General features: G+C 39.8%; 3 protein-coding genes across 9 annotated transcripts; all 3 read right to left on the bottom strand.

The window, feature by feature from the left end:
- Positions 1–712: 712 nt before the first annotated feature.
- On the bottom strand, positions 713–6400 carry LOC135594647 (probable galacturonosyltransferase 9). 6 transcript variants are annotated; one of them, XR_010480183.1, is made up of 5 exons: positions 4911–6400; positions 2926–3254; positions 2174–2348; positions 2057–2105; positions 713–1005 (listed from the first exon to the last, which is right to left on the bottom strand). XR_010480183.1 is itself a non-coding variant. In XM_065085055.1 (2 exons), exons 1-2 carry the CDS (start codon positions 6177–6179, stop codon positions 2976–2978), a joined length of 1548 nt encoding a protein of 515 aa, XP_064941127.1. In that variant the 5' UTR covers positions 6180–6400; the 3' UTR covers positions 2584–2975. The 6 variants fall into 6 exon arrangements, 1 of the variants encoding a protein (XP_064941127.1); XR_010480181.1 differs by having other exon boundaries at positions 2057–2348; XR_010480184.1 differs by lacking the exons at positions 2057–2105; positions 2174–2348.
- A 1693-nt stretch (positions 6401–8093) lies between these two features.
- On the bottom strand, positions 8094–13886 carry LOC135594646 (ATP-dependent RNA helicase SUV3L, mitochondrial-like). Of its 2 annotated transcripts, XR_010480179.1 has the most exons (3): positions 11458–13883; positions 8535–8793; positions 8094–8389 (listed from the first exon to the last, which is right to left on the bottom strand). XR_010480179.1 is itself a non-coding variant. In XM_065085054.1 (2 exons), exons 1-2 carry the CDS (start codon positions 13614–13616, stop codon positions 8368–8370), a joined length of 2181 nt encoding a protein of 726 aa, XP_064941126.1. In that variant the 5' UTR covers positions 13617–13886; the 3' UTR covers positions 8094–8367. The 2 variants fall into 2 exon arrangements, 1 of the variants encoding a protein (XP_064941126.1); XM_065085054.1 differs by lacking the exon at positions 8535–8793 and having other exon boundaries at positions 11458–13886.
- Positions 13887–16513: 2627 nt separating this feature from the next.
- Positions 16514–18560, bottom strand: LOC135594644 (pentatricopeptide repeat-containing protein At5g61800-like). The gene has a single exon (XM_065085051.1). The coding sequence runs from the start codon at positions 18484–18486 to the stop codon at positions 16945–16947; it is 1542 nt and encodes a 513-aa protein (XP_064941123.1). The 5' UTR covers positions 18487–18560; the 3' UTR covers positions 16514–16944.
- Positions 18561–19176: the final 616 nt, after the last annotated feature.

The following is a 19176-nucleotide window of genomic DNA, read 5'->3' as shown; positions in this document are numbered from 1 at the left end:
AGAAAAAACTAATTAATTTTCTGAGGCGTAAATGGATATGTCCGACCATCGACCAGATTTGATCAATACAACCTGATGCAATTGCAATCGGGACTAAAAAGATTGGATGTAAGAAGATAAAATGATAAAAATGGAAAGCAGAAAATAAAGGATTCTTCCACGAGAATATGGAATTGTGGGTTTCTTTCTTATGATCCAACGCACTGTAGCATCTTTCACCGAGAATATGGAAAGAAAATATGTATTCTGAAAAATAATTTGGATAGGACAACTCTCAAGTCCTATCTGTCCTTTATGAGTAAAGGCTGCAATCGAGTTGAAATATATTCCGAACGAAGAATGGCATTCAACTGCAACACTCGATTTTGGCACCTTACGAAAACAATTAAACATAATTTGACTTTATTATAAAAATCATATGTAGATTTCTCAAAACAGAAAACTCTTAATAGGGAGAAGGAAATTTCCAATTTAAAATAGCAGAATCAATCCTGATACAATGAGAGATGAGGAATGCATATGCTGATTTAGAGAAGTCGATTGTTCTTTAGAATCAGACTTCCATATCCATTTATAGTCATCAGCCTTAATAGTTAAATCAACATCAGTAATAAAAACAACAACCATATCACCCCCCCCAAAAAACACTTCAAATTAATGTCATAATGCTTCACAGAAACCTTCAAATTAATTAGTGCAGGATTAATAAAAGTTGATTTAAAGGTAACATAAATTTCAAAAAGCCAAATTGTCAAACATCAAACTAACATATTCTCCATTACCAATAAAGTGTGAAAAACTAGATTTGAGTGTTGGAATAAAACACAAAAGATCAGACATAATCTCTCAACATCCTCTATAGAATTCAACAATATAGTCATCTGAGCTTAGGACTCTTTTTTATCATACCTAACGGAATGAATGGCATCCGAGGCCTCCTACCTTTGAAAAAGGGTGACAAGGGAAGCTCCCTCCTCATTAGAGATTCCAGGCATTAGGGGCCACCTACATGCAACGCCTCCAATAAAAGGATGGTTCCAAAGTAAGTGATAAAAATTGACAAAAGCATTAATAATATCAGGCAGGTGAAAGATAACCTCCTCATTAACTTTAACACAATGGATCCCTGTTGGCTCTCCTTCTAATGGTAATGAGATTATGATAGTATTTAGTGTTATAATCATCATTCGAAATCCATTTAGTTTTGAAGAAGGTCTAATATTTCAAGTTAAACTATCTAAGGGTGCATGGAATAAATTGTACAGAATGGATAAATGAGTCCCCTCCTAGTTGAAAGACCAATCGAGAAGTCCTTCACCTCCAGGTCCCTAATCTTTCCTTCTACCTTGGCCGCCTTATCCTTAAGACGACCCAAAACAAGTCCAATTCCATTTAGACAAAATGCCCCTAAAGACTTCATAGATGCAAATACAGAGCGGCCCTCGGCTCTCGTTGCCACTCTCCTCATCTACAATAGTCACTCGTGGCCCCCAGCGATGTTGTCGTTTGACATCGTTCGTCATCACCAACTAGAATGCTAAGATTATCTTTTTACCTTTTGTTTTTGTATTTTCGTTGATAAAACTGATAACATTAAGATAAATGAATCTAGATGTTCTAACGTATGATAATGTAATTAGCACATTAATATCACGAACTAATTTCAACTTCAGTCTTGGTTTGTAGTTCTTTAAGACAAACCAAGTGGCATCCTGCAAGGTCGCTGATGCCACTATCAGAACAACAACAAACATTTGGATCAGGTGATGCCTTCCTTCTAATAAATCTGGTAATAAAACCGACTTACAATTAGTGTCTTGCATCAAACAAAAGTCAGCAAAAACAAATCTGGAGATCAAGATAGTGAACTTGTAAAAGATTCAGTTTCAGAACTTTTGATACAGAGAACGTCAAACTTGAAGCACGTTTGTGAGAGAAGGAAAGATAAAAATATAAAGAGCAAAAATTGTAATTAAAGTGTCCATTCAAGTGTTGTGCACCAATTAAACAAGATGATTCTAGATTTGCCTCTGAAAACAAAAATAAAAATTCATACCTTCAGACTGACATGGAAATCATAAGCTTCCCACAGAGAATGCCTCGAACTGTGCGTAGCTACAAGGGTCAGATGACCAACAAATAACATAGAAAAGGATATGCTCTCAGTACTGACCATTGTGTTGGTTACTTCAATGACTAATTGTGTAGCAGATAGAATGAACCAAAGATTAGATGTCTCCAGTATCAGAAGTAAACTAGAGCTGTGTGTTCCGTGGGTGCCCTTTGGCATCATAATAAACCAAAGTATGTGATCCCTACACAAAACCACCAATTCTGAACAGCGTTACCTGTGCAAGAGGCTATGCAATTATGGTGTGGCATTGAGCATAAGAATTGCAATGACAGTATAAGTAGTGATCTCTGGAAAATTCATGCTGCTACTGTACGTTGTTGCAACATAAGAAAAAACAATATAGACTATGTTGCTTTTTAGATTGGTTACACCAAACAACATTCTCTACCAAAAGATATGAGGGAATAATGGACAAAAAACTCAAAAAAACAAACGGACGAAGATAACCATTGAGAAGAGCATTAATTTTTCTTCCAAGAATTTCATCCATTGATATATATAATACAGATTAATCAGTTCTGCAAATTGTAGTAAAAGAAGATAACTATTGAGAAGAAGCATCAAACTTTTTTCTCAAGAATGACATCATATATAATAAATATATATCAAAACCAATCCAGATGCATAGGAGCTACAGATTGCAATGGCTAAAGCATCTTCAAAGTGTAACCTAAATAAAAGGAAAAAACTATCGGGCCAAGGACATACATAATAGAGGAGGATATCTTTCCATTATAAAGTAAAAAAATAAAGACAGGGCACTTTGCCTGGTATCACAGGTACTAACTCACAATCAGGTTTTTGAAATCCTCAAGTAGGCAAGGCTTCATGGTCTTATGAATTAGAGGCCAAAGTTGCAGAGCTGGAGGAAGTCCATTTCGGTGTCAACGTACTTCGTCCAGAGATGCTTGTATTGGTTCAGGGCCACATCGAGCCATGGTTTCATGTTCCCATCAAAGTGTATTACAGCTGCATTCTGAATCTCATCAACACTTACACTTGGATTATAACCAAGGCCCATAACATGCCAATTCTTATCCAGTGGCTTTGTGGTAGTGTAGAAGGTGACTAGTCCTGCTGAAAGCACAGATGATGGGTTCCAGAGAGTTCCATCCTCATTCTATCATAAGGAGACAGCATCAATCCAGATGTCAAGTAACTCAATATTTGCTTAAAGAAGAATTTGAAGATATTGGCTAAATGTAATAAATAAATTGGGGAGTAAAAGAAATAGAAGCATGATAGTTAGCTAAAAAGTAAAAAGAGTGGCCATGTTTAAATATTTAGTTCATCAACACTGAGCTCAAATTTCAGTTCTATTTGAAGTCCTTAGATGAACTTCAAACAGTTTTTACTTCTTTGATTCCAGACTATGGAAAACCAAAGTAATTCAAAGTATTACATGCTTGAACCTACCAGTGGTCAATCGACTGTGGGCTTTAGTGATGTCCAATCAACTGCAGGAAACACTACTAGACCATTGATCATCAACCACGAACAAACTACCACTATTTCTTGAATGACTCATGGGACTGTACAACAATTGTTGACCTTGGCATGTTGCTCTTTATGACCTGCATGACTAGGGTTTGTATTGGGAAAGTAGCCTCCTTGAAGGGATAAGACTGTATTGCCAGACCCCTCATTGGAGAACTTATGCACCATCCCCCTTTTCTTTTTCTTTTTAAAAATTTGCCAACATCACATGTAAACATCTCTTAACAAATGAATTTGAAAAGTAGGAATCTCCTTAAAAGAAAATAAAGAAAGAAGACAAGATAATAACTCTAAACTAAACTAATACTAATACATGAAAACCAAATCATAATTCAAACATGACATTAAAGGTCTATTGCTACTACTACAACAACAAACGATAATGTCCCAACTACTGGGATCAACTATAAGGATCTTTGGCCACCCATGAATAAAAATATTTTTTTCTTTCCTGATGACTTCAAAAACATCTCACTATTCTCATGTCAAATAAATAAATTTTTATATATTTTGATTATTGATTATTCAATCTTAGATTCATAAAGTATAATTGATATAACAATTTTTTTATAAACATTTTTAATCTAAAAATACCTAGTGATCACACAAACTCCTAATCACCTTCTTTACTCTAACTACTTAGATTTTACTTGATGAGCTATATCTTCATCCATTTCTATCTTTGTGAATAATAAATCCAAGGTGCCTAAAACTTTTAATTATTGGAGTTTATTATATATCTTAGGTATACTCACTAGACAAATAGTCCTATACAAACAGTAAACTCACAAGATACACTCTCTATGGTTCAAATACAAGTGAATACATTATCATACATATTTTTTTTTTATAAATCAATATAATCAGTGGATACAACATTTCTTTTCTAAGAGCTACCATAATTACAACATGCAGATAAATTGTTTAGTTGTAACTATATCAAAGATGTATGCTTAAATTACCCAATGAAGATTATCCAAAACCATAATTAAAATTTTCTACTACATTAGGTCTGGGAACAATACTAAGGTCCTAAATAAAGAAGCGGGAGCAAAAGATAACGATGTGGACTGTACTGCTTATATAAAAAATGTCTGGATATTGCTAATATAACTTCAGCAGAAGAGAAACAGCGAATAAGAAGAAAATGACTAGAATAACTCTATGGTTACATCTCAGTCAAAAGTATTGTTGAGAGATTTGCAAGAAAAGACAATACTAAGAAGTGCTTTTAAGAAACATTAGACATAAGTGGTAGAAGAAGAAGAAGAAGTCTCACCATTCTCTGGTACTGATGGAATTGCTCGGTGCATCCCTCTCTCCTCCATGCACCGAGGTCAAAGACGTTCACCCCATAGGCCCAGGCACATGTTCTGGGGCTGAATCGATCCCGGATTTCATGATTCGAGAAGTTCAAATACCTGTTGTACCTCCTGAACCCACCGAAGCAAGTTTCGACAGCCCCGTTCACCTTCCCATCCATATCGAGCCTCCACAGTTGTGCCAGATCCTTCTGCACCACTACATCGTCCTCCAAGAGCACAATTCGCCTCAGCTTAGGGAATATTTCGGGCAGGTAGAACCTCAGATGGTTGAGCACCGACAGGTCACCCCGCCCACCCTCAACCAGCCGGACCACTGGCGAATAAGAAGCGTTCAAGAACCCAAAGTCCGCGACAGACCTCACCTCCACCTTGGCGCCGCCAGCCGGTGGGCGGCGGACGAACCAGACCTGCATGGCGGGCAGGTACATGGGGTCGGTGACGACATGGAACACGTGCTTCCAGGGCTCCTCCGCGTTCTTGATGGCGGAGTTGACAGCCACGGAGACGGCAATCACGTTGTCGGAGAAGATGGCGTAGTGGTAGAGATCGGGGTCGGCGAGATCGGACGGGGCCGCGGCGGTGGCGCGGCGGTAGGGCTCGGGGTGAGCGATCCTCTCCTCCATGAGACGCATGGCGAGGCAGTGGAGGCTCTTGGGAGTGGATCCGGCGGCGATGGATCCGGCGAGTGTACCGAGCTTCTTGGAACGGTGGAGCTGCTCGCGGGCCGCGAAGATGGTGTCGCTTAGCTTCTGGATCTTGATCTGGGTGTCGAAGGCCTCCTTGGACTCGCCGACGAGCTGGCGGGCGAGCTTGACGCGGTCCTTGGCCTCTTTCTCGAGGGGGCGGAAGGCGTCCTCGTCGTCGATGGGGGCGGCGAGGCGAGCGGAGAGATCGGAGAAGGCTGCGGCGAGGCCCTCAAAAACGTGGAGCTGGCGAGAGGAGTCGAGCTTGAGGCGGCGAGCGTAAGCCGCATACGCAGTGGCAACGGCGGAGTGATCAGCGGCCTGGCGGTAGATTAGGTCGAGGCGGGCGCGGAGGGGGTCAGAGGCGAGGAAGCTGCGGCGGGGGACGGCGGCGGCGTCGGTCGGGTGGGAAGGGTAGGAGGAGAGGAGGACGGAGACAGCGGCGAGGCAGAGGAGGGTGAATACGGCGGAGGCGAAGACCTTGTAGGAAAAGAAGGCGCGGAAGCCAGTGGCGGGACGGGCGGAGCGGACTCCGGCCATTACAGTTTTCGACAGTGGTTCGCCACTTCGCGAGTTAGGGGCCTCAGCACCAGATCTTATACTGCTGCCCACTTTGGCCCGTGGCCACCGACGAGGAGATGGATTGGGGATGGAAGGTGGAGATCGCAGCCCCCAACGGCGTGCCGTAAAGCGGCGAGACCATTGACGTATGTCGGCGGTGGCGTGGGCCTCAGCATGGATACATGAAGTAGTCTGTTCGGTTGTTCTCCATTGGAAAAGATTAGAAATATGATGGAAGCATAATGAGAATATTAGGTACACTTGCATAATTGAGAGATATCGAGGATTAAAATGCAAAATGCGAATAATTATTTGGGCAACGCGTTTTGACGACAGATGCGTTTGGCACTAATTAATTAGTTGGGTTTCAATAATATTAAACTTACATATGCTAGGTTTGATTAGGGAATTAATTAATATGATTATGCTATCATAATTCAGCTCGCTACTTTGATCCTAGCGTTTATATATATTGTAAATTATCTCTATCTTTTATCACTTACGTTAGATTTCTTCTCTTCTCAAAGAAAGAAGATAGCACACAAGAAGAGATCATTATCCCAAGTCTTAGAACAGCGAAGAAATCTTGAAGACACATATAGTGCAAACTGGTAAAAGGATTCTTGATTAGGAATCAAGAATGATGTTTAGCTGCTGACATTAGTCCAATACAAGGAAAAATGAGAGGTGACCTCCATATATTATGACATTTGAAGTCTCACATCAATGAACCATGTGATCCATCAAAATTTTGTCGGTTCTCAAAACAGACGTTAAATCATTTGCAAAAAAGCAAAATCAATAAGTTTCTATCATTACTAACGTTTAAAACCTCCGTATCCGAGACCATATAGGCGGGTTAATTACATATTACTCCTCTAATTTTTTTATAATTAAAATATTTTAATATTTTAATATCTAAATTTAAAAAAAATTATATTAAAATTTTTATAATTATAAAAATTTAAAAACTAATTATACTTACCTAACATCATCGATTTTATCAATAAAAATATAAAAATAATAGACAAAAAAATAATTTCAATATCCCAATTACATTTTTGATCGTGACGATGACAAAAATGCCAAACTCTCTCTATTTGCATCGATACTGACACAAATACAAATGTAGAGTAGAAACGTTTTGTATCTATATCGACGTCGACAACGATGCTAGGAAGAGCAACGCCACTCTGCATCTACATCAACGTCAACACAGATGTTGAATGACCCTTTCAATACTTTATATCTACGTCAATACCAACACCTATTTTATCACCTCACCTCATTGCTCTTCCTCTTTATCCATAGTAACCACTCGTGCGCCCTAATAGAGCCATTATATGCCATTACCGAAAACATAATTAATATATTAAAATATTTTTTTACTTATCATTTTTATATTTCATCAATAAAATGGATGACGAGAGGAGGTTAAAACCTCCAACTAAGTTTTTACAATAAATGTTGCTTTTGTTTTAAAAGAAAGGATGATAAGTGAATAACAGAGAATGGAAATAGGAAAGCAACAAAGACACGATCATGACTAAACCATATCTGGCAAAAAATTTATTTATTATTACACCAAGAAAAGGGATTGTCCAAAAAATCAAGATCGATCACAGCATTGGCATCAACCGAATCAGAAGTCGCAGCTCGCAAAACTATTCCCTGTAGCTTTCTCATCTCCTTTGTTGCAATTACATAAAATATAAAATCACCAACCAAAAATCAAGTTACTAATATCAAAAACCTGTACTGATTTGGACCACAAAAATTTTTGCTAAGAACCATCACTACAACAACTATGGTAAGTCCAAAACGTAGTTACCAAGTAGTACATTAGAGCAAAACAGCTTCTTTCCTTCCATTTTTTCTTTTAATCTAGCATCATCACTTAAACTTCAGTCACATTATTACCTCATATTCATGGTTATTGCAATTTCTTCATTACAGGTAGCATTAACCCCTCAAGTTTACAAATTTTGACCACACAAAAGAGTGGCTAATTTGACAAGACACTGTTATTTGAAATAACAAAGACACTCAACCTCACAAGACATCACAGTTTGATAAATTAGTGTGAGGTCAAGAATGCTGTCCAAATGTGATTACCTAGACAGAAACACCAGCTAATCCGGTTCCCCATTCATCCAAAATTGAGGATTCAGTCTTTCAAATTGTTTGGCCTGCAGGGACAATAGATAAATCGAGATTTACCTTCTTCACGTTGACGTAAATTAACTAAAATTTGCTTCCAATGAAATTATCTGTCAGATGAAGAGCTTCTAGGCTAAAAAACATATTAGATTAAGCAACAACCATATTCACCACCTTGTAAGTAATTCTGCTGAAAGGATCAAAATCTTCTTTTGCAACACAGGCGCCTCTTTGACCACAAGTTAATTATCTCCTTTCCCAAAGCCATCCATAAAGCCCATGGAGACACAAGATACTCGTGGCACAACTACTGAAAAGTTGATCATCGACAAAAGAACACACAGATTCATGGCAAAAGATTCACGCAAGCAACATTCGTCAGATGACAAACCCCTTTGAACGATTACTTTGTCCGGATTGATTATGCTTTCCCCTGTTGGTCAAAGTGAGACTTATGCATTTGAGAATTTTAAGTCATGAACTAGAGTGTAATATATCATGCTTGAATAAGAACTTTATATCAAAAAACAACAATCAAGTGGCTTAATTTATGGCCTTCAAACTTTTGACTAGTATCCTAAGGGACAATCATATGAGTAAAACAGCTAATAGATGATGACACATCAATGAGTAAACAAACAGCTTAAAGGATCTGTCATAGTTGCACCAAAGTACCTGAAGGTTAAAGCAACTGATATTATGCTCATGCTATTTTGGTTCATCTCTATGTGATGTCTTGATATAACAAAATGCATATCTTGCATGGTATAGTTCTGAACCATTTCATATCTAACCTACTCAGTCCCAAAGTACCTAAAGGTTAAAGCAACTGATATTATGCTCATGCTATTTTGGTTCAGCTCTGTGTGATGTCTCGATATAACAAAAAGTATATCCTGCATGGTATAATTTGGAACCATTTCATATCTAACCTATGCAGCCTGCATGAAGACTAAATCCTGGATTAATGCCTCTTCTAGGTATGATAGCATCTGAACCTTCAAGCTCCCTGAAGGTAATCAACTGCGGTAAGGAAACATTATAAAATAATGACTGGCATACTAGCAAATCATCTCCCTTCAAATAAAGTCCCTTGGTTACCCACACAACATATACATATATGACTGAGAATTTCTAATGCCAGCTAAGTCACCATATAAATCTTCTTATCGAAAATAACTACTCTGATGAACATAAAATCTTAAGTAACTAATGCTAAAGAAGAATGATTAGCTACAATTTCCAGATATCACATGTCAGAATTAAACGATCCCATTCCTGGGTGACACTTTAAGTTGCCACTTGATACCTAGGTGTCAAGACTTTAAGCTAGAAGGAGAGCTCCTGCGTTTGCAAGGGCAAAACCCAGATTGGTAGGAGACTTGTGCACTTGACTTCCCATTTAAAAACCAGAATAAGTAAAGATAAACTTAATTCCTCAGTTCACTGCTGACAAGGGGAATGGTAGAACAGATATAATATCTCAATTAACTACTGCCTGCCGCCTCGGCCCCCATTCTTGATCAGCGCACTCTCCCACTCTGGAAAGCAAGAAACCAGTTGCTACCCAGAAGTCTTACCTCGGCAGAAGGAGAATGATGAACTACAATTTTGAAATTTAAGAAGTTATCTCATTTTTCTTTGGTACCGAATGAACTTTTAGAAGATTTTGATACTACACCTGCTTCCTAATGTGTCCTTCCCAACTCAAAGTGCTTTCAACAAGAACTATTTCACCAAGATGAAACTCAGCTAAACAAGAATAATTTGTCAGTATTCTTTTTTTCTTTGAATATTTTTAAAAATCCTAGAATATATATGTTCAAAATGCAACAACATAAACTAAACCATGATTTCTATATTTAATGCTATTCCTATTTGCTTCACTATAAATTTGTTATCCATTACAGCTCCAAATGTACAACACAAATCCTTGCAATCTCAATTTTAACAAAAGCATTGACTCAATGCAACTGTAAAGATGCTTCATACTGACTCTTCTGGTAGTTATATAGTCTATGTGATCCAGAAATCAGTGTCATATGTCCTAGAAACACAAAGATATTATTGACAGTGACATGGCTGTCCTACTCATGGACAGTCCTAGTGTTTGAGTAGTTCAACTACCAGAATAACGAGTATATTTTGATAGACAACATAAATGTTCTAACCACTGGGCCATCCAATGGTGTGACATAAAGTTCCCTAGAAAACGGAAGATTATATGGTAAGGAAATACATAGATACCCTCCTAGTAATGGAACCACTTCCTAAAACTCTTAACCAAAACTGTTTCAGGAAGATCTTCCAAATCATGGACACTGCACATATGTTCTCTAATCCACAATCTGGCAAAGATAACCTCATTCAAACAAATTCTCCTGAACATGGTGTTAAGTCAGCAATCCTAGTGTGAGGGGTAAAATAAAATTTGGATTAATTATTATAATAAACAAATCATTCACCTGTATAGACAGACTTGGAAATCAAACTCATGGCATTGCAGGTTTTAGGCAAAGTCTGATATTTTGATGCTATCTTTCATTTTCATCTGCATATTGTTTCAAATTTGACCTCCAACAAACTAAAAGCCCTTTCAGATATCAGCCTCTATCCTAAAAAATACCTGACAAGTGTTAAGGAGCTTTAAATTCCGATTGACATTTTCATATGCTCAGGCACCCAACAAAATCAATCAAGCATGAATGCTGAATCATTTTGTTTATTCGAGCTTCTTAGACAGGTATCTTCCAAAATCTCTTAACCAGATAACAAATTTCTTATACAAGTAACTTTTTATTAGACTGATTTTCCTCTATCTAGTATCTTCAGATAAATCTGGAATACATCAAACTTCTAAACCCCAACATGGAACTAAAGAATTCAACTTCAATGCACTAAAATAATTTACCTCAAACAATTAAGAAGAAATCAACACACCACAAAGCTTGAATCATCCACTGGTAATGTAAACAATCTAACAATCCACTGATAGTTTTAAACAATCTCAGTTATTAGGCAAACACAGAGAGAAAGTTAATTAAACTGGAAAAGCTTAAGATGCGAACAACCAGTAAAGGCAGGCAGAAGAACTTACATTGTAAATGTTTGAACAAGTGATATTGACCTTTCATATTCATCTTGAGAAACAGGTAATGCCTCATCGTGAACATCCTGCTCTGGAGCCCTTGGTCTTCCCTGTGGTCTTGATTCAGGCTTCCAACAAACTTTTGCTAGAGACTGACCGAGTAAATCGGCAATGTCCGTGGCCATTGTCTCAGCCTTGCGCGCATAAGGAAATGTATCCTCCTTGAAATGATGCGATAACCACATGTACATTGACAAAACCTGATGCTTTGTCTCAAGGTCCAACAGCTCAGCATCATTTTTAGCTGAACCTTTTGGCATCCCCATTGCTATAGTAACCGGGCGATTCTGGCTATAGTGTGAAGCAAAACGAAGGAGATGATACATTGCCTTGGGATCCCTAATATTGACTGGTGCAAAACAGAAATTAAAACGATCTTGAAGCGACAAGACTGGTATCTTTTCCAGCATGTTGGCAACTTTTCTAACACTATCATGCTGACACAAGAAATAGTAACCATCAAGGCGGCAGTTCTCACGGAACTTGTCCAAAAGCTCACAGAAAGTTGCTTTCGGGAACTGTGCAGCAAACAACTCCACCTGCTCAAAGAATGGAAACAGTCCAACTTTCTTCACCTCCTGAAATGGTTGCTGCAAGCACTCGATCAAATAATCCAAATCATCCAAAATGAAGGTTGTCGCAAGGCCGTCAGGGTAAACGCTCCCTCTCCGTCCGGCTCTTCCAGCTATTTGCTTCACCTGGGATGCAGGAACTGGCACCATTTTATCACCATTGTATTTCGATAATGAATAGAAAACAACCCTTCTTATGTTCAGATTCAGGCCCATCCCCACAGCATCACTAGCCACCAGAACATCGTACTCATTGTCCTGATCATTGAACAAGCTAGCCTGCAGACGCCTGGTCTCTGGCGGCAGTGCTCCATAGATAACACAGCATTTATGTTTGGTCAACTTCTCAACTGCCATCTTCACCTCAAAGATCTCCCTCCTCGAGAAGGCCACGATGCAGTCACCTGATCGCACATTTGTCATATTGCCTAGCAATGTCTTCGCCTCTACCACCAGGGGCTTGAACCGCTCGTAGCGGTTCACCTCCAGGTCATCGCCTGTTTCCTTGCAAACATTCTCGACTACTTTCAGCACGCTCGGGTCTCCGCACAGGTGGATCTCGTCGGCCTTGAGGCCGAGTAGTGCACGGGTCCAGGCGTAACCCCGTGTGGGGTCAGCCATCATCTGGACCTCATCGATTACAGCAACGTCGTAGCACTCCTCGGTGGATACCATTTCGATGGTGCAAGCAACATGGTTGGAGAAAGGAAGCGTCTTCTTTTCCTGACCGGTGTGGAGGCTGCAGTAGACACCGGTGGCGTTCACCCGATCGAATACCTCCATGGCGAGGAGCCGAAGAGGACTGCAGTAGATGCCACTGCTGGCCTCCATGAAGCGAACGAGGGCATTGTGGGTCTTCCCGCTGTTGGTGGGGCCGCAGTGGTAGATCACACGGCGGCGCATGGCACGGGCGAATGGGAACCAGGTATGGGGGCGGGTGAGGTCAGCGGACTCCATCAAGGAGCGGAACCCACGGAGCTCGTCCGGGAACTCGTGAAGGCAGAACTCGGCGAAGATGGGGAAGAGGAAGCGGTCGGCGGCCAGGGACGGACCAAGGGCGGAGAGGTGGCGGAAGGCGGCAGGTGGGCAGCGGCGGAGGAAGAAGAGGCGGAAGCGGCGGGCAGCGGTAGGGAAGAAGGACGAGGGGATGTAAAGTGCGAGGGCCTGGTCGGAGGTCCACGGGGACTTGGCGAAGGAGGCGAAGACCCCGACAAGGGCCTCCCACTCGCTGCGGCTGAGCTTGGCGGAGCCGTCCTGGGCGGCGCGTAGCTCCCGGTAGATGGCGGCTGGGTCGGGCGGAGGATCGCCGTCGGTCGCGATGGGATCAGGGGCTAGGGTTTGAGGGGAGGAGGTGGCGGTGGTGGAGAAGGAGAAGAGATGCGGTGGGAGCCATGGGGAGGAAGGGGAAGGGGATGGGGAAGGAACCAAGGGCAGTCGAAACCCTAACACTAATTGGGGGTGTGGGCGGGAGAGGAGGACGCGAAAGCTCGACAGGCAGGCGGGGCGGAGGCGGGTGCGGAGGAAGGAGGAAGCCATTATGGCGGAAGAGGGGATGTTGCAACAGAGGGTGAAGAAGGGGGAAAACGGTGGAGGAGGCGAGAAGAAAGCGAGCGTCTATATTGATGTTGGGAGGAGGGCGGCTGGGTCGGGAGGGTTTGTAGCGGGACGGCAACACGGACGTACCGAAGAAAACGGGTTATAGTGAGAGGTAAAGGCTCCTTGTCGAGTCCAGCGTTCGCAGGATACTGGGCAAACTCGCTTAGAAGACCTTCTAATCATTTTTCACATAACATCCTTCTTTTCTTTTTTTTTCTTTTTTTTTCCTAAATTTTAAAATAAGAAAAGTAACCCTTAACCACTCTCTTTTTTTTTTTTTCTTCCTCCTCTCTCTTACTTTTCAGATTCATTATATTTTATTGAATCAAATCATTATATTAAATTTACCCAAAACTTGAATAGATCCTAAATAAATACTACTAATATATATTTTTAATGATAAAATATAAAAATCACTAAAAGTTATAAATACAAATATAATAAAAATAATAAAAATAATAAAATTATGAAAAAAAATGATAAAATTATAACCTTTAAATTTTAAGGTGAATTCTTGAAAATTTTGAGAATTTATGACAGTGCATTCTAAGTTTTAAAAAAATTATATAATTTTTTTTATATAAATAATTATTTTACTCTTAGTCCTATTGAACCTATCGATTCTTTTGCCCAACACTACCACCTTGCACTGCTCATTGGTCACCTCTACATTAACCCTTGCACACGTAGAGGTCAACTAGAGGGTAGAGGGAGGCAACTTCACACGAGCAATTGAGGGGTAACCCTAAATGGGGTGATGTAGGGACAACCCTGTGTGATAATAATACTCGTGCTCCATCTTTCACACGTGAGGGCTATATGACAAGATATACAGGGTTGAAGCCAACATAAGTGGCAGGAGATCTAAAAGAATAAATTTTCAAACTTACAAGGGCAAAATAATTTTTTTCACATAATAAGGAGATGTTTTATAATTTTTTTAAAAAAATTAGGGCGTTGTATAAGAAATTCTTAAATTTAGATGTTCTTTTCAATAATTCACCCTAATTTTATTTTAAATTTATCAAAAAATATATAAATAAAATTTGTAACTCTTTAGAACTAAATTATTCAAAATTAAGTATTTTAACTATTAAAAATAGAAAATTTCATAAAATATGACTTCATTAGACAATTTTAAATTTTCATAAAAATTTTGATATATTGGATAAAATAAATATAATTTATATTAGTTTTAAGATGAATATGTTGTCATTTGAATATGGTCCAAAAACAGTATAACCTCATTCAAAAATAGTCCAACTCAAGTCTTAAAAATTCTTTAGTATCCTTAAAATTTAAAAAAATATTTTATGATTCATCTTAAATTAGATAAAATAACAAATACATAATTTCATATTTTAAAGGATTAAATAGATAAATACTATTTTAATGACAGAAGTTTGGCTAAAAAATAATAAGATTTGGATCCAATTATATCATTTTGAAACTCTACAAAAAAAAAAAAGTATAACTAGGTCCAAACCTTGTCAAAACAAATCCATAAAAACTTTTGAGATATCCCAAATACACAAAATAATATGATTTCCTATTTTGAGGTTTTAAATGATCCTTTTTGGTATAGTATATGAATGTGCTGATTTTTTCCAAATCTAGCTAAATTTGACAAATGGATTCATCCATGAACCAATTTACAATATTTACACTTGTTGATTAGTTTGGATGTAATTTTGATAGTTTGGTTCAAAAATAGTAGGATTTGGATTCTGTTACACTATCTTTGGATCTTATTAAAAAATAAGATGTAAGATACACAAATTATATTATTTTCCCTTTTTACCATTTTTAATGAGTCATTTATTATGGTATATTCAGTATGTGAATAAACTGGATTTTTCTGATTTCAACTAAATTTTAAAAATTTAATGAATCCATTAATAGATTTGTAAAAGTTACACTTGTTTATTAGTTTAAAGTTTGATTAAAAATAATAAGATTTTGGATATAGTTATACTATTTTTGGTCCTTGCAACTATTTTTGGTCCAAAATTTATCAAACTATAAATCCCATATACCACAAACAAGTGTAATTTCATTCCAGTTATTCTATTTTTCAATAGGTACCAACAATAGTATAACTATATTCAAATCGTATTATTATTTTAATCAAACATTCAGAATTACTTCCAAACTTAGTTAAAAAGTATGAATATTACAAATTAGTTCATGGAAGCATCAAAATTTATGATATTTAATATAATTTAAAAAAGAGCTTATTTATATGTTGAATTAATCACAAAAAAAGACATTTAAAATCCCAAATATTGAAAAATTATATCATTTTATGTGTCTAAGACCATTTCAAAAGTTTCCGAAAGTTTGAGTTTGTTTTGATAAGTTTTAGTTACTTTTCTTTTTTTTTTGATAGGATACAAAATAATATAATTGAATCCATATCTTGTTATTATCATTAATCAAGCTTTCAGAATTACTTCCAAACTAATTAACATGTGTAAATGATACAAATTGGTTGATAGATTCATCAAAAATTGTCAAATTTATCTGAGTTTAATAAAATCCAACCTCATTCACATACTGAAAATACCAAAAAAGGCTCATTAAAGGTGATGCTTCCAAGGATGACGATATTAAAAGGCCGTATGCCTAAACAACTAATGCTCATGCTTAGAACATGCAAAGTTGAACAACTCACAGAATCATTTTCCACTTGCATCACAATGTGCTTGCGTAAAGCTTTGCTCGACTCAACTTCTTCCTGCATAAAAATCAGCCGAGGATATCATCTTTCGTTCTGATGCGTAAAAGACGAAGAGAAGCCAGCGAGCAAAGATTATGCGAAGGAAGAGCATCCGGGCTAACCAATAAAACAGCAAGGAAGCACAACTTCAGATAGATAGAAGCAACTGTATGATCAAATTTCATTTTTGTGCTAACAGAGTTTAATTTTCAGATTGTTGGCACTGTACTTTGGATTCCAAGTCCGGTAGAGTCAAGAAAACGAAGGGCCTGGGCATATATTTCTTCCTGTGGTTTGGGAATCAGTAGTGTTGGGCTGTCCTAAACCATAAAGAACTTTGTAACCATGGAAGCTTAAGCCATGAAGAGGTGCATCCCTGGATAAGTTCTAAACATCCCTGGAAAAGTTCTAAATACTTTCATCAAACGCTAATTGAATAGTCTTCTCCAGCCTATCTATTACTTACCAAACAGATCTATGGCCAAGCTGATGACTAACAAAACAACTGCAACTGTCATTGTTCTCTCTCTATTTTAACCTCGCCTCACCTCACCTAAAAGGTGCATAGTTCAGTCTGCCATGGAGCGATCCATCACCCACCTCGACCGAACTACAACCAACATTCTTTTTCACTCTCTTGTCACCCATCAACTTCCTTATCCTCGCAACATCCTCCCACCTCTTAGCAGTAGCATATACATCAGACATAATGGAGTAGATCCCACTGTCCTCAGGGTTCAGCTGTAAAAGATGCTGAGCTGCAATTTCTGCGATCTCCACATTGCCCTGTATTCGGCAACCAGCGAGCACGCCTCCCCACACATATGCATCGCCCTTCATCGGCATCCCTTTTATCATCTCCATCGTTTCCTCGACCAACCCGGCCCGACCAAGCAAATCTGCCATGCACCCGTAGTGCTTGAGCTCGCGTTCGACACCATATATGCTCTCCATCTCATCAAAGAGACTCCGAGCCATTTCAATAAGTCCTGCATGGCTGCAGGCCACCAAGACTCCTAAGAAGGTCACCCCATCTGGCTCAACACCCACAGCTCGCATCCTATCGAAGTACTCCAGTGACAACTGACCGTTCCCATGCACGGCCAGACCAACGATAATAGCATTCCATGTGAACAAGTTCTTCCGTGGTGTTGACTCGAAAATCTCCACGGCAACGCTAATGCAGCCGCACTTTGCGTACATGTCCACCAGCCCCGTCGACAGATAGACATTAAGTTTAGCCCTGTTCTTCTTGATGTACTCATGGATGGCTTCACCTCGGTCCAATTTCCCTAGCTGAGCACAGCAAGAGAGTACTGAGACCAAAGCAACCTCATCAGGCCTCGTTCCCGTCGCAAGCATCTGATCAAAGAATGAGATGGCTTCCTCGAACTGACCCATCTGCGAGTAACCCGCCAAGAGCGTACCCCACGACACTACGTCTCTTTCAGGCATATCGTCGAAGAGTTTGCGTGCAAAGGCAAAATCGCCAGCCTTGACGTAACCGTCGATCAAGGTGTTATAGGTGACGACGTCGCGAGCCGACGGGCACTCATCGAAGAGGCCTTGGGCTTCCAGCAAGGAGAGGCAGGAATTGTAGGTGCTGATCAAAGAGTTGCGGACGTAGAGGTCGGCGGCGAAGCCGAACTTGAGGGCTTGGGAGTGGAGGGAGCGGCCGAGGTTGGGGGAGCGGAGGCGGGCACAGGCCTTGAGGGCGAAGGGGAAGGTGTGGGAGTCGGGAGCCACGGAGGAGCGGCGCATGTGGGCGAAGAGGAGGAGGGCGGGGACAGGGGAGGAGAGGAGGGTGTGGGCCCTAATGAGAAGGTTGTGGGGGAAGGTTGAGGGGCTGGGGATGCTGCGGAAGAGGGCCAGGGCGTAGGCGGTGCATGAGTCGGCGGGAGGGAGGGAAGGGGGGATGAGGAGGAGGGTGAGGGCGTAGAGGATCTTGGTAAGGGCGAGAGAGGGGTGGAGGGAGGCGAAGCCCTGAACGGTGATCCGGGCATGGATGGACTTGACCTGGTGGAGGGTCGTGCACTGGCCTCGGTGGAGGAGATGGAACAGCGGGTGGTGATAGCGGTGGGAGAGTTGCATAGAAACCGCATTCGAGGGTGGAAATTTGGGAGGAGAGAGGACGCTGATGGGGTTATATACATAGAAGCGTGCACTTGTTATTTGGTTTCGTTTGGTGTGCATATAACATTTTTTTTACTTTCTCATCTTGTATTTAAAATCTCACACAAATATAGGGAAACCAACTACTATACTCATTGGTTGGCTTCACAAGTAACAAAAAATTTGGAGGGCGCTTCCGAAACTCGAAGAGAGTCGTCAGCAGATGAAACCATGGTCTTTTACGCTATGAAGTTATGCTCTGGGGAACTTACACCATAGTCTTTTACGCTATGAAGTTATGCTCTGGGGAACTTACACACAACATCTATATCGTGGCTTTCGGTTATATAAGCTTTCGCATGCATGTAAGATTTTGTAGGATGCTTCTATGCGGGTTTGACAATGGGCTCGTCTCGGCAGACCAACGTCGTCCCCACGAGACAACTGACATCCGCTAGATAGATACATATCTATAAACACTTGTCCTGCATATCGATTCTATCTTCAATCCTTCATTTACCAATCAGACAAATTCTCTGCTCTAACACAACCAGCTACCAAGACGATCTCAGAATTTTGTCTAACACTGTTTTGTATAATATAACACTTTCTTTGATTTTTTTGCAAAAAAAGAGTCACTAATTGTTGGGTATGATGAGCGAATGCTCT

This window comes from Musa acuminata, chromosome BXJ1-10, assembly GCF_036884655.1.
Source record: "Musa acuminata AAA Group cultivar baxijiao chromosome BXJ1-10, Cavendish_Baxijiao_AAA, whole genome shotgun sequence".
NCBI classification, from domain to species: domain Eukaryota; kingdom Viridiplantae; phylum Streptophyta; class Magnoliopsida; order Zingiberales; family Musaceae; genus Musa; species Musa acuminata.
This window is presented reverse-complemented; position numbering and strand designations above follow the sequence as displayed.